The following is a 14,443-nucleotide window of genomic DNA, read 5'->3' as shown; positions in this document are numbered from 1 at the left end:
GTCATTCCTTTGCTTTATTAAAAGTCCTTTTTTTATATATATGTGTTTTGAAAAAGGCTATCCGTGCATATGAGCACCGAAGAAATCACATACAGAGACTTCTTCTTCTTCCACTTTCTTTAATTTTGACCATGTATGGACCATATAAAATAACTTCCTCATGATTTTATCTTTTTTCCTGATTTTCATCTTTCCAGTATTTATTCATTCTTCACTGTGTTCCTTTCTTCTTTCATCTGTCCATATAGCCGTGCAGCTGACCTTTTCCTGGAAACCCTCAAACTTCCTAAACCTGTTTCATAAAGTTGACCTGTCTAGAATTTCTACTTACCTTTTTTAGTTCCCTGAACCAACTGATTAGCATTTTGGGATTTTTGTCAAAATGGTCAAATTTTTTTTAGTCAGTCTTTCCGGTTTCATTCAAACCATAAAATAAAATTCTCCTTTTCCTGACAGCGTCAGATAGCTTCTCAGTTTGAGTGTAGATTTCTTCATTATTTCTTCCACACACTCCAAACTTTTCTGGGACCAAGCCTCTTCTGTAGGATCTACTGTTTCTTTTTCTCCAACTTTTCAATTTCTCCTATTTTGTTGATGATAAACATTCTGCTGCATAAAGGCACTCCAGTATGGTAACAGTGTTGTAGTGTTGGATATTTGTTTTTACTGGGAATGATTTTTACTGTAAATGTCTTTCATTAATTGATAAGTCATTTCCATTTTCTGTGCTCTATTCTTGTTTGCCTCTTTATCTAAGCAGAGACTATTATATGCTAAATTTAATCCATAGTTGAGATATATGTGTTGTTGATGACCTTCCTCTGTCTTACAGCACGCAGCCCTGTATTTTCTCATGCCACTGCATCCCTCCAAGGTCTTTCAACTATTCGTGCCTTTGGTGCTCAAAAAGTGCTGGAAAAAGAATTTGATCGTATTCAGGTAAGTGTTTCATTGTATTCAAGTAAGTGTGTTTGATATTTTTCTAAGACACCTCAATGTGATTGAGAATGTACATTAATTAATTATGTTTATGTTTTACAGGATGTAAATTCATCAGCTTATTACTTATTTATGGCTATCAGTAGAGCTTTCGGATTATGGCTGGATATAGTTTGTGTAGCGTATCTTGCTGCTGTCACATACAGCTTTTTAGTCCTGGGACAAGGTAAGCTATTCAAAAGTAGACAAAAATACTGAAATTTTAAATAATCCAATTCACTGATATAAAAAAATAATACAACTTAATAAGGAACTTGTCTCTATTTTTATTCACATGTCTTCCAATTACCATAGATTTAAATTGTAGTTGCTTAATTATTTACATCCAATGCCATTGTTAGTCATAAGTTAACTCATTACATCTGTTTACAGTTAATGTCATTGAAACTTAATCTGTAATGGTCTACTTCTTTTGTAAATGTTATAAAGCTTTGTGATACTTTTTATTATATCATTTCATCAGGCAAAAATAATAAGTCCGTACTTCTGCAGACTTCCTCTTCACTCTGTGTGAAGCCAGGTGAAATACTATTTCAAATAGAATGTGCAGGAGAAAGTTGTTATTCTATCATTTAAATTTAATATGTTAATACTTCACAAATTACTAATAATAGGGTTGTTGAAATCTGGAATTTCATCAGTGTTAGCCATTCCATATTCATACGCATTCAGAGACCACAATGTTGCACATATTATGTGTAAACATAACACTATGTAATTGCTTAGTGAGTAACGTAATATCCATCTAAATAAATTGAGTGATTGCCCAATAATGTATGGTGCTCTGATTATCTACACTATTGTAATGGTAGCAAGTGAGCAAAGGGACACTATAATTAAGATGGCCACAATGTACGTATGGGTTGTGCAGTTGGCTTTACCTTGATGTTAATTGTTCTCTGTGGAACTGGCATATTGCAGATCACTGAAAGGCAGCACTTGCAAAGCATTTGTATGCATATATTTGTATTTTACAGAACTGAATTATAAATAGTTGTTAAGAATATTTATTAACAAAAAGTTAAATACAATTTACATCTCTCCTTACATAATGAACACACAACATAGAACTGACTGATTGTTGTACACACATACATACTTATAGTCCAGTAACAAGATTCTTTTTGCTTACAGTAAACATGGTAGAAGATTCTTATTGCTTTATCATGTGCGTATAGTTAAAGAGTATGTAGAATCCAAGTTTTTGACCTCCAAAACCTTCACGACAACTTTTAGTGGTAAAAAAAACAACAAAATTTCGGTATTTTTTCATGTTTTCCCTATTACTCAGAAACTATGCATCCTAAAGACAATGTTTCCATTCCCAAAACGAAAGAGCATTAAATTTTGTGTCAAATGACCTACTTAAATGTCAAAATTAGTGCAGCTGTTTGGCTGCAATCAGTTATATTTTGGTCATTTTTACCAACTTGGCTGAAGAATTGGCCCCAGTGCCTGTGACTCAAAAATGTCTACTCCAAATGAAAACTGTCGAGTTATCAAATTTGTAGAGCATGAAATTTCATGTTACAAAAGCATCTAGTTTTTCAGTTTTAGGCATTGATAAGCATTCATACATTTGAAACCCAAAGTAAGTCAAAGGTATTCAATGGAATGAAATTTCCAGTGGTAAAACGGCCCTCTAATGAGTACACATGTGTTTTTTACATATATCTTTTTATTTTCTTCATTCATGTGTATTTGTATTCATTTTTATCCATTCCTTAATTGGTAAGAGTGGGGTGCTAAAATGAAAACCAAGTATATGTATTTATGTGTGAGTAATTTAACAATTTTTACAACTGAACAAATAAAGGCCATGACAGTATTAAAGAAACACTATTTAATTACCAAAGATTCACATTCCATCAAATTTCAGTTCCATTGAAGTTATTTGGGACACTGTGGCAGGTCCTGGTTCAGGATCCGATCTTCAAGATCCATTGCGGCACCTTCACCAACTTCCTTGTCCTAGAACATATCTTCAATCTTTTCCTCAACCTTGTCAAGTTCAATTTCTGGGGCATTCTCACAAGATATGCCACAACAGTGTTTGCATCTTGAGGAGCAGTTCAGTCCAGATTTGTAACATCCGCTTACTGCTGTGTATCCTGTTTTGTATGCACGCAAAACCATTTTCAGTAGTGTGTGTGGTACTGCATCTTTCGGCATTGTCATGGGAAACACTTGTTGACATCAACTTTGTGCGGCTGATACTGGAAGTCAGTGGTGAGGTATAGACGTGTTCCGTGTGGAAGGTGGGTAGTGTGGTAGGTGGGTAGTAACTTCCACATGGAACACGTCCATATCTCACCACTGACTTCTAGTGTCAGCCGCATGCATTTGACGTCAACAAGTGTATGGGCCTGAAGATGATGTTGTTGCAATGTTGAAACTAGTTGCCCAAATAAAATCGACACCTTAAATACAGCTGGAGGAATTTCTTCATTTTTAAAATAAATATATTTTTCTTCATGGTTCAATGCTGCAAATCACATTTTCGACAAGATTATCACATTTATATAATCTTCATTTTCATGACATTTGAATACTGATGGTCTGTTATGGAGAAGCAACAATTCCTCAGTTATTTTCATGTAAACTTCTTTGAACTCGATCTCCTGAAAGGTAATGTGACAATCCCATACGTATCAGTGTATGAGCTCTAACAGCTCTTGCATACACATACCCACTCAAAACTTTATCAAAACTGTTTTCAGTGAATATTGTGGACAGTAAGTTTCTGAAGCCCCTTTCCTGCCATTATTATACTGCTGCACCCCAAGAAGGGCATTAGAAGGTGAAACCACCTAATTGTACAATGATATGTTCTAAATTGCTACCTTTGCTTCTTACAATATCCATTGCCTTCAATAAAAGTGGTTGATTGAAAGTGGCAAAACATCACCTTTGAACATGTTTTATGCATTTTTTTTCAATGCTCTTAGAAGACATGTATATAGTATGTTATAAAGATTGGAGCATACTTTAAGAATGGGAGGCACATTGTTTTTTAACAAACTGACTGTCAGCAATTTGTGGCTTCCACGAATCCTTTCCACCTGGAACATCAGTGAATTTCTTCTTCTTTCCATAAAATCACACAGTCTCATATTCAGAGAGCAAGAAGCACTCAGGGTAATCAAAATTGAGATCTGTTATAATAATACTGTTTAAGCCAACATCATTTGCTTTTTGATAGGTGATTGACTGAGGAATATCAACTGTAGACAAAAATTCAAAAGTTGAATGTCTCCTTTTCCAATCAATGTTCTTGTCAGACTCCATAGCTGTGTAGAGAGTCACTGACATTATTCCTCCCGTGGAATGGAAAGCGTTCACCCCATCAATGATGTTAAAATCAGTGTTATTGAAGATGCACTGGATGAATCCTTCACAGGTTGTAAGTTACTAACTTACGATGTTCTGCGATTTTCCTATCCTTACTGGATTTTTCTGTTTCACTTTAACCACATCACCATCTGCCAAGTTGCCATCACATATTAAAACACACATCTGTACAATCTGGAGCACTCATTTTAATTGCACTGGCCATGCCACTAAAGTAAACCGAAATGAAGAAATGAGAATTTTGCAAGACACAAGGAGTTTTGAACGCTCCCCTCTCACAACAAAGGAGGACTGGGCATGGTGAACAATGGAAGCAATAACAAAGGAATAGAGTGGATGGCAGCCTCAGCTGTTTACAACATGTTAATCGAGGGAGATCTACAAATACCTTTACACTTGAAGATGGGACAGATTAATTGTTCTTTGTTCTTAATTTGTCTGTGGATCATTTCTTACAATGATATTGGGTGCGTCATGTTTACATAAAGCTTACATATACATAGCGAAAATACAGTGATATATATCACTTTGTGTATGATTACATTTATAAGCTGACTGTCACATATATTTTCTAGTTGCAAAAAGACAGTAAATATACATATATTTTATAGAATATTCACAAAAAATGCCATCAAAAGTACATTATAAAAGGCACCAAAGATAATATAGCTCATTTTTCTGTAATTCCTTGGCCTTCACTCAGCACTGCCAAGAAAAACAGAGAAAAAGTAGAGAACAGCAGCAGCAGTGTTTTGACAGGAAATATTAATGTCTTTCTATTGGAAATTTCATTTCATTGGATATCTTTGATTTACAAAAAACAACAAAATGGAATTACTTTGATTTTCAAATATATGAACACATAATAGTGCGTAAAACTGAAAAACTGTATACTTTTGTAACATGAAATTTCATGCTCTACAGCTTTGATAACTCGACAGTTTTCATTTGGAGTAGCCATTTTTAAGTTACAGGCACTGCAGCAAACTCTTTAGCCAAGTAGGTAAAAATGACTGAAATGTGATAACTGATTGTGGGCAAACAGCTGCACCAATTTCGACATTTAAGTAGTTCATTTGACACAAAATTTAGTGCTCTTTCTTTTTAGTAATGAAAACATTTCCTTTAGAATGCATAGTTTCTAAGTAAGAGGCAAAAATCTGAAAAAAAAAAAAAAAAAATAACAAAATTTCGTGGTTCTTTGCCCACAAGAAGTTGTCGTGAGGGTTTTGCAGGTCTAAAATTTGGATTCTACACACTATCAATTATATACTCCAGATAGAAAATAAAATTTGCTACCTCATTTTTTGCAAGGAAACAGTTTTTTTGTGATGTCATTACTGGACTATTATTTTCAAGAGCCCTCATGACACTGTTGATACTATTGACATAAATATTCCACATTTCCTTACATTTATATTGCAATCAAATCACATTCAATATTTATCAAAACTTTACAGATTTATCCTTGCTCAAAGATTTGGTAAAAATATCTGCTACATTGTTTTCTGAATTTACTTTACAGTAGTCTGTAATTCCATTCCTATAGCATTCATTCACAAAATCATAATGTACTTCAATATACTTTGATTTTTTTGTAAAGTTAACATATCTAGCAATATTGGCTGTCCCTGAGTTGTCTTCATATACTTTAACAGCCTCATCAGGCTTTGCAACAAAAATATTCGAAAATCCAGAACTAATGTAACCTCTGTGGCAGCTTCTTACAATGCTATATACTCAGCACATGCAGAATATTTTGTAACACCTCTTTGTTTCTTAGATTTACGAATAATCTAATTCTGTAGCCTGATATGGACTTTATGATCTGTGAAATGACCCGCCCAGTGTGCATCTACAAATCAATCTAAGAGCTCAATACTTTAAGTCCTTCCATATGTTAAGTACAAATCTTTTGTTAAATATAAATATTTCAATATTCACAAAGCATATTTAAAGTGAGTATCATTGTAACATTTTGAAATCTATTCAAGCAATTTACACTGTAACTTATATCTGGTCATGTTCCTTAAGTAATGTACATTAGGTCACCTGTCAAGTTTCTGTACTTAATATCGTGATTTGAAAACTGCTATATATTTTAGCTTTCAGCCAAAATGCCCTCTTCTGAAGTAGAAAACACACACATTCATACAAGCAAGACTCATGCAAACATGAATGATACTCTGGCCACTGTGGCCACAGACAGTGGTCATATGTGTGAGTGTTAATGTGTTTGTGTTTACTACAGAACAAGACCTTTTGGCTGAAGCTAAAATGTGAAGCAGTCTCTTCATTGGGCCTAACTGTGACTCAACATCTCCTTTACATAATGGGTAGCAGTCTGTCCTTTTCATAATACTGCTGTAACTCCATCATGGACTTTCCACTGTTTAATATCAAGACTTGCATATTGTGCTGGTTGTAATCTAAAATTAATTTCCATTGGCATGCTGCACAACTTTGAATGTTAAATCTGATATTTTTTAGCTATAGGTTCAATATAGCTTTCCTGGCAAAGATCCGTTACATTCTTTGTATAGTTGTACCCAATGCTTACCACAGGATAATTCTTTGCTTCACCTAAGCCTGCCATTCAAAATCGCTTGGACAACAGATTCTTTGCTTCTTGTATTTCCCTGTAACTTTTACCACAGATTAAGAATCATCAACAAACACAGTTATATAGCTCATATAATTTGCGGTCATCAGTATCTACGGGCAGTAATTATATTTACTTCTTTTGAAGCCTAGACTTTTTAAAATCTCATCCAAACTATCATACCATGCTCTGTGACTTTATCTCAAACCATATAACACATTAAGTAACTTACAAACTCTGCCTATTTCATCCTTGTATACTGGAGGTCGCATTACACATATTTCTGAAAAAATTTTGCTATTTAAAAATGTGGTCTGTACGTTCATTTGTTCCACAATCAAGCCCTTTTGACAACAGTATGACAACAAAAGTTTCAATTTTTCAATGTTTGTGGTATAGCAACTGGTGAATCAATATCATACACAACAAATCTTAATTTACAAGTGTTATCAGATTTTTTTGTAAAAATCCAGTTTACAGCAAGAACATTTATATTCACTGTCTTGATTACTAGTTCCAAAGTTTTGTTTTTATTTGAGCGGTCAATTTCTGTATCCATTGTTTGCTTCGAACATTTGGACTCATTACTATTCAATGCTTCCTCAAAATTTTCTGAGCTGTCAGCACTACAGAATTTACATAAATGAAGTTACTCATGACATAATCATTAAATTTGTCAAGCACTCTAAGTTCTCTAGTTGACCTTGTCAACTTAAATTCTTGTTCTTGTTTATGATTGCTTGAACACTCTTTGATACTCTTTTCTTCCATATGTTCATTTACAGGTCCATTTTTTTATGCTTTTTCACTCAGAATCACTAGAAGTATTGCACTGTGAATCAGAGCCCTTTAGATCAATTCATGTGACAACCACTTCCACAATATCAACATGTCTGCTAATGATAACTTTGTGTTAATAAATACTCTGTATCCAACTTCACAGTAGCCTGTTAAAATTCCCAAGTCTGCTTTATAATCCCACTTTGAATTTCTCAACTGTTCTGGTACACTTATAAAATTCTACTTCCATACATCTTTAAATGTTTAACATTAGGTTTCTTCCCAACCAATATTTCATAAGGAGTTTTTCTTCAAATAATATTACCTAAAGTTCTGGTTTCAAGATATTCAACTGCACAAACTACATCATGCCAAATCTCCTACATATTATTGCTTCAGCAAACAGTCATTTTCACACATCCCTAATTGTCCTGTTGTATCTTTCAGCTGTACTATTTAATTCATATACATAGGGAGGGCACACATTTAAGATGATTCCTTTGTGTCTTAGAAATTGATAATATCTGAATTTCAATATTACTATCCATTGTCATATCTCAATTTCTTAATAGTTTTACCATTTAGATTTTTAGTTTAATTAACAGATCACACAAAACAATTATAAACTTGATTTTTAGATTTGATAGTGTAGACTCTAGCTGCTTTATAGTAATCATCAATATAAGTGGTAAAATATCTTTCCCCATAGCAAACTGTGAGTTGAGTGAGGCATTCAAATCAGCATGAATAAGCTCTAATATTTCTTTTGCTTTGCTTCTATTGTTTTCAATGGGTAAATTGTGCATTTTATTTTCAACACAAAATTTACACCTCATAAACTCTGGTTCTAAATATGTTGGCAATCCATCTGCTAACTGATCCTTACATAACACATTCAGATCACTAAAATTTAAATGTCCAAGTCTACATTGCCATTCCTTTACTGACACACTATCCTTACTATCACACTATTTACAGTTATCTCTCTCTTATAAATTCTACTTCTCATTTAGTACAGCCTATCTTCTTTCAATGCAGCCATAAAATATGTATTGCCTTCATCAAAAACTTTTGATGTATTGCTTATAGATATAATGTAATGTTTCTCTTTTACTTTAGCATAGGTAATCAAATTTCTCCATGTATTTGACATAATATAAATTTTTCATTTCAGTTGGAATCATGTCAGCATCAACTGTAAAGTAACTAATTAGATTTTATTCCATCTGAAATTGGTACATTCACAGGCTCTTTTAAAGTTTGCATTAAAAAAAATCAAGTCCCCAATATGCCTCATAGATTCTGGCAAGGTTCTTAACATCTAGTTTAGCTTCTCCATCTTTTTTGTACCTGCTGATTTTAATTTGTTCACTTTTTTCCCAAAAATGCTGACGAACATTGCCATGTCAATATAGTCTTTTAACCTCAGCTTGTCCAATTTGTTCCTGCACACACCGAGCGAGGTGGCGCAGTGGTTAGCACACTGGACTCACATTCGGGAGGACAACAGTTCAATCCCGCGTGCAGCCATCCTGATGTAGGTTTTCCGTGATTTCCCTAAATCGCTCCAGGCAAATCCCGGGATGGTTCCTTTCAAAGGGCACGGCCGATTTCCTTCCCCATCCTTCCCTAATCCGATGAGACTGATGACCTCGCTGTCTGGTCTCCTCCCCCACAACAACCCAACCCAACCTCCTGCACACAAATTTCAGTACTGTTGAGTATAATTCATCAGACTTGCTCATTATCTCAAATGCAGTTTCCTGATCGCTCATGAATTCTAGATGCTTGTTCCAAATTGCTCCATATATGCAGTTCATTGTGATCAGATTTTCTCGGCCCCAAGTTCTGACATTGTCCTTGCTGATTTTTCCTCTTGAAGTCACAGTATAGCATTTCTTCATTTTCAGATACGTTTCCACTTGCCAATTCCAGTTCCTATAGTTTCCTTCATCAGACAATGGTAGCTTGTCACAAAGCACACTTTTTGAATAACAGCCTTCCTTTCAGTGCAGCCCAATCACTTTTTTTCCGAATAACGATATTCTTTTTAATTAATAGCTGTGAACTGCTACCACATTAAGAATATTTTTTAGTGAAAAGTTGAATACAATTTACATCTCTCTTTACGCAGTGAACCCCTCACAGCACAGAGCTGATCGACTTTTGTACATACATATACACTCATCGTTGAGAGCCCTCTCAACACTGTCAATACTAGCAATATGAATGTACCACATTACACCAAGAGTGCAGAAAAGGCAGCTGCCTTCTTCTTCACTGCCTAGAAAACTGTCACAAATCAGAAGAATCCTGACTGTGGAGACAGTTTACTTTTCCTTTACTACTGAATAATTCTTCAGATTTTGGAATAATTTGTGTTGTTTAGTTTGCCATATGTTTCATAGACACTAGTGCCTGACATTGCTAGTGGGAAATACTTTCTCATAACATTCCAAAAAATTAACTTTCATTCTAGAGCTGTCAGTTTGGATTTGCTATATTTGAATGGGGATTAGTACCTTGTCAGTTTTTCTTGATTTTATATTTGGTTTAAATCAAACTGTAGATGTTGCCTGTAACATTAGCATCTGAATGCTGTTTATTCTTAGACTTCCATTCCTTTAATCAAACCTGCTGTTATGTTTGTGAGTTACTGTGGCATCTCTGAATAAATGAGCATGGTGACTGTCAACATTAACGAGAACTTGTATGTCAAAAAATCATCACCACTTCCCACATTTTCAGCCACAGACTACACTTACATAATACTTTTAATTTTACATATGTGTTGGAGGTAGTTACATGATTAATTTTTTTACAGGAAGATTTGCAACTGTTTAAAATTACAAGGTAATGGTCATAGAATGAAGTGGGACACTGATGAGGTGCTAGGATTCTGATTAAACACTCGCCTGAAATGGCCATCTAAATTAAATTTTTCATGGTTCTCTAAATCAGTTCAGTTGAGCATCATGCATACTCTCCAACAAGTTTACATATGATATATTCCCACATCCTGCACAACCTGAACTAGTGTCATATCTATAATAACCCAATATCCAATACGATTATACCTCCAACCAAGAAAAAGAAAACTGAAGTTATTTACTGGGCTGGTGATCTGCAATACATATAAAGATTACTCACACACCTTATCGTTTTGCCTAGGTAATTCTAATTCCATATGCTGTAGAAAATGCTCATAAACTGCATTAAAATAATGAATGTTCATTTGTCCAGAAAACTGTCGCAAAATGGAAAGTACTCCTTTTGGATAGATAATTATACTAAATGGGGTATCATTTTACCTAAGGAACATTTATAAGTAATGCTAAGTGACAATTTTTTTTTTAATTCTACAATCATAATTCCTGTAATTGAATGTTCTTGCAGATATGTTTGGTGGTAGTGTGGGCTTGGCAATCACTCAGTCTCTCAATCTAATGGGAATGTTCCAGTGGGGAATACGTCAATCAGCTGAGCTTATAAACCAGATGACAGGTGTAGAACGTGTCTTAGAGTTTGCTGGTTTGAAGCCAGAACCATCTCTTGAATCATCTTCTGGTAAGTTTATTTATAAAAAGTTCAGTAACAGTATGACAAAGTGGATAGTTCATGTAGAGTCCTGAAATGAGTACCAGTTATGAGAACAGCACTGTGAACAAGAGCTAACACTTGATTCTAAAAGCATATTTATTGAGCACACACACAAGTAAAGATTGAGCTTCTGATCCATTCCTTGCTATGTTTATTACAGGAATCATAGCAATAAACAAATTAGCAAACCACTGACTTTGCATTCACTTGCATAATACATAGAAATTAGTATGAGCAAGTGCAGGTAGAATAATCAAAATTTATGATTTCTACTGAACTTTGTGGTCATCAGAAGTGTTGTTTGGCTGTTTGTCTAAGATGGTAGGTTCTCCTTCCTGCAAGACATTGGTAGGTTGTAACTTGAAGTTGAAATGATATTATGATTTTCAGGTTACTTTCTTCAGATAAAGTTTCTAATGGACACCAAACATGATTTAACATCACATAACACACACTTATCTTTGCAGCATCTAAGTTCTACTAAACAGATACTTCAAACTAAAACATTCTGTCTCCATAGAGCACCAATGATGGACCAATTTACTCCATCTCAGCACGACAGATAGACTCCAACTAGTTGTTGACAATTCCAAAGATATACAAAATATATGAAATTGTTATTGTAATAAACATGGCAAAAATGTTTTTGTGGCGAAGTTTGGGATGAGTAGTGTAGTTAAACACAAGAAAAAATACCACAGCATAAAAAAATATCTTCCACAACTTTTGTACGTATCTTGGGTAATCTGGGGTGCTGCTTCTAAATGCTGTTGTAGGTTCATTTTGATGTTACTGCATCATCACATGGAAATTATGTAATGATCCAAATAAGGTTTTGTGCTTCAAGTGTACGAATGATTTTATTTCGCATGATAAATGTTCAGCAGCGAACGCACATCATATAACTTACAAAGACTGACTACATGCTGTTGATACAAAATTCAGTTTAAGACTGAAGCTCAGCGGCATACAAATTGCCTCTCTTTATATATTTTTAAACAATTTCTGTCATTGTTACATACCGAATTTTGCCTTTATACAATTAAAGTTTTTTTTCGTATATCTTCCCAAATTACATAGAAATTTATGTGGAATAAAAGTGAATAATTTCATACAAAGCAGCAATATACTTCGTTAATTTGCATACACTATTTAACTGACTTAAAGAAAAATCATGCTATCATTTTCAGGCAAACAGAGTGATTAGTTTTATTCAATGAAAGGCCTAGATGAAACTAATTAATTTTTGTATGTTTAAAATTTTACATTTCTATATGGTCATAATTACAATTCTATTAACTAACATTGATTAAAACATGAGTATGTATGATTCTGACTGAAAAATCATTGTCTCATATTTTTATTAGGGATTCAAACAATTTCTGGTTTCAAAACATAAAATAGATACTGGTTCAGTCAATGAAAAGTAGCCTTCAAGAAACACTGATTAATATTCGCCTAACAGAGGCTGCATAACTCAAGCTCAGAGACACTACCTGTAAGTTCATAACAAAATATTAGGTGTTTGGGATTCCGTCTACTTGCATTAAAGTTTAAAGTTCACATAATTCTACTTTATTGCCTCTAAAACAAATTTAAATGGATATCAAATATGCAATTATTTTCAGAAAACTATTATCATTGCAAGTTCACTGTTATACTGTTTGGCTAGAAGTCTTCACACGTAAAGCAGCCAGAATTTATATGTTGAACCTGAATAAATTCCATGATGTAAATAGTCACTGACCCACAGATGTTGCAACTTACTACATTAGGTTGTTCAATGATCATCATAATATTCTGTAAAGTTCATGAGACATGCCACGTGGAGTTGTCAACGGATCAAAAATTTTGCAAATAGCTTCCAAACTAATTCACATATAAACCTCAAAATTTCACTGAATGATTTGAAACTGTAGTCACTTCACATTTATGGTAAAAGAATTGAAAGGCAGCTACTGAGCAACTCCCTTACTCCCTAAACTACAGCACAATGCTCTACATTAAGTGCAGGAAGCACTTAATTCTCATCGGCTGATGATCTGAAGGGCCAATCAGAAAAATTCCTGCTTCCAATTAACCAAAGTAATCCTTAACTCATCCAGTGGTATATTGCAGAAAGTAAATAAGGAAGAACTTCTAAATTTATGAAACCAAATTCAAATAAGAACAAAAGAAGGCCCAAATTACTCTCAGAAATAAAATATTAATTCATTTAACTTCTAGCTTTCATTATGGCTGGCTTTATACAAAAGGATGGTCACTGTACCTATCATATGTCACATGATTCACAATTGCACAAGATTTTCCCATGCATACTTTTACATAGATTTCAATGAAATAAAACATCCACACTTCACGTATGTCCTCCATACACTTTCTCACTGTTTCCAAAACACTTAACACAGCTCAATATAATTAAATAATATTCTGGTTATAGAATTAGATGAGATTATATTACAATTTCTAGTTGTGTTCCATAGTACAAGAAAAGTTATTATGTCTTTTAGGTAAACTTTTATATTACTAAAAGTATAATATATAATGGTCTGACATAAAACTGTATATGAAATATGAAATTAATTGAAGAAAAATTAAATTTATAGGGAACTGATCATACATCAGATCAGTTCAGAGCCCAAATGCACAATGCCAGCTGCATGTATGCTGGAATTTTTTATATGGAAAAGAAATAAAAGAATAATGTGGTACATCACAGGCTGTCACAGTTTAACACCACTACAGAGGAAAGTTATAGACACATCTGAGCCAAAAATTTAAAGTTTCTGTGGAGCACTGGTACACAATTAAGGGGTTTTGAAAAAGTGACAATACTCCCCACCCCAGATTTTTTAAAGAACAAAATGCCATTTATGAAACAGCTTCAAATGTCTGATTACTTTAAAATTGAGCTAATGTGTTAAATATTTGATGTTACATATGTAAGCGAGAAAAACTTTAGAAAATGTCTGAATTATGTTTAATCGTTTGGTAGAAGTCACTAAGTATCCTCATTATCAAACACTGGATGAGTATAGCCAGGGTAATCTGCACTTTGCTTTCAGCAAAAGCTAGTTTTTAACGAATTTCAGTGTTTATGATGTAATATCT

General features: G+C 33.9%; 1 protein-coding gene across 1 annotated transcript in view; it reads left to right on the top strand.

Annotated features, from left to right (window-relative positions):
- LOC126458057 (probable multidrug resistance-associated protein lethal(2)03659) overlaps window positions 1-14,443 on the top strand; it is a 289,235-nt gene that overhangs the window by 224,748 nt on the left and 50,044 nt on the right. The window contains exons 18-20 of the mRNA XM_050094855.1: window positions 833-939; window positions 1,042-1,165; window positions 11,129-11,299. Of these exons, the coding sequence (XP_049950812.1) occupies window positions 833-939; window positions 1,042-1,165; window positions 11,129-11,299 (402 nt within the window). The remainder of the gene's footprint in view (window positions 1-832; window positions 940-1,041; window positions 1,166-11,128; window positions 11,300-14,443) is intronic.

The sequence above is a fragment of the Schistocerca serialis genome, chromosome 2 (genome assembly GCF_023864345.2).
Source record: "Schistocerca serialis cubense isolate TAMUIC-IGC-003099 chromosome 2, iqSchSeri2.2, whole genome shotgun sequence".
NCBI lineage: Eukaryota > Metazoa > Arthropoda > Insecta > Orthoptera > Acrididae > Schistocerca > Schistocerca serialis.
The sequence above is the reverse complement of the archived record's forward strand: the minus strand, read 5'-3'. Positions and strand labels throughout refer to the sequence as shown.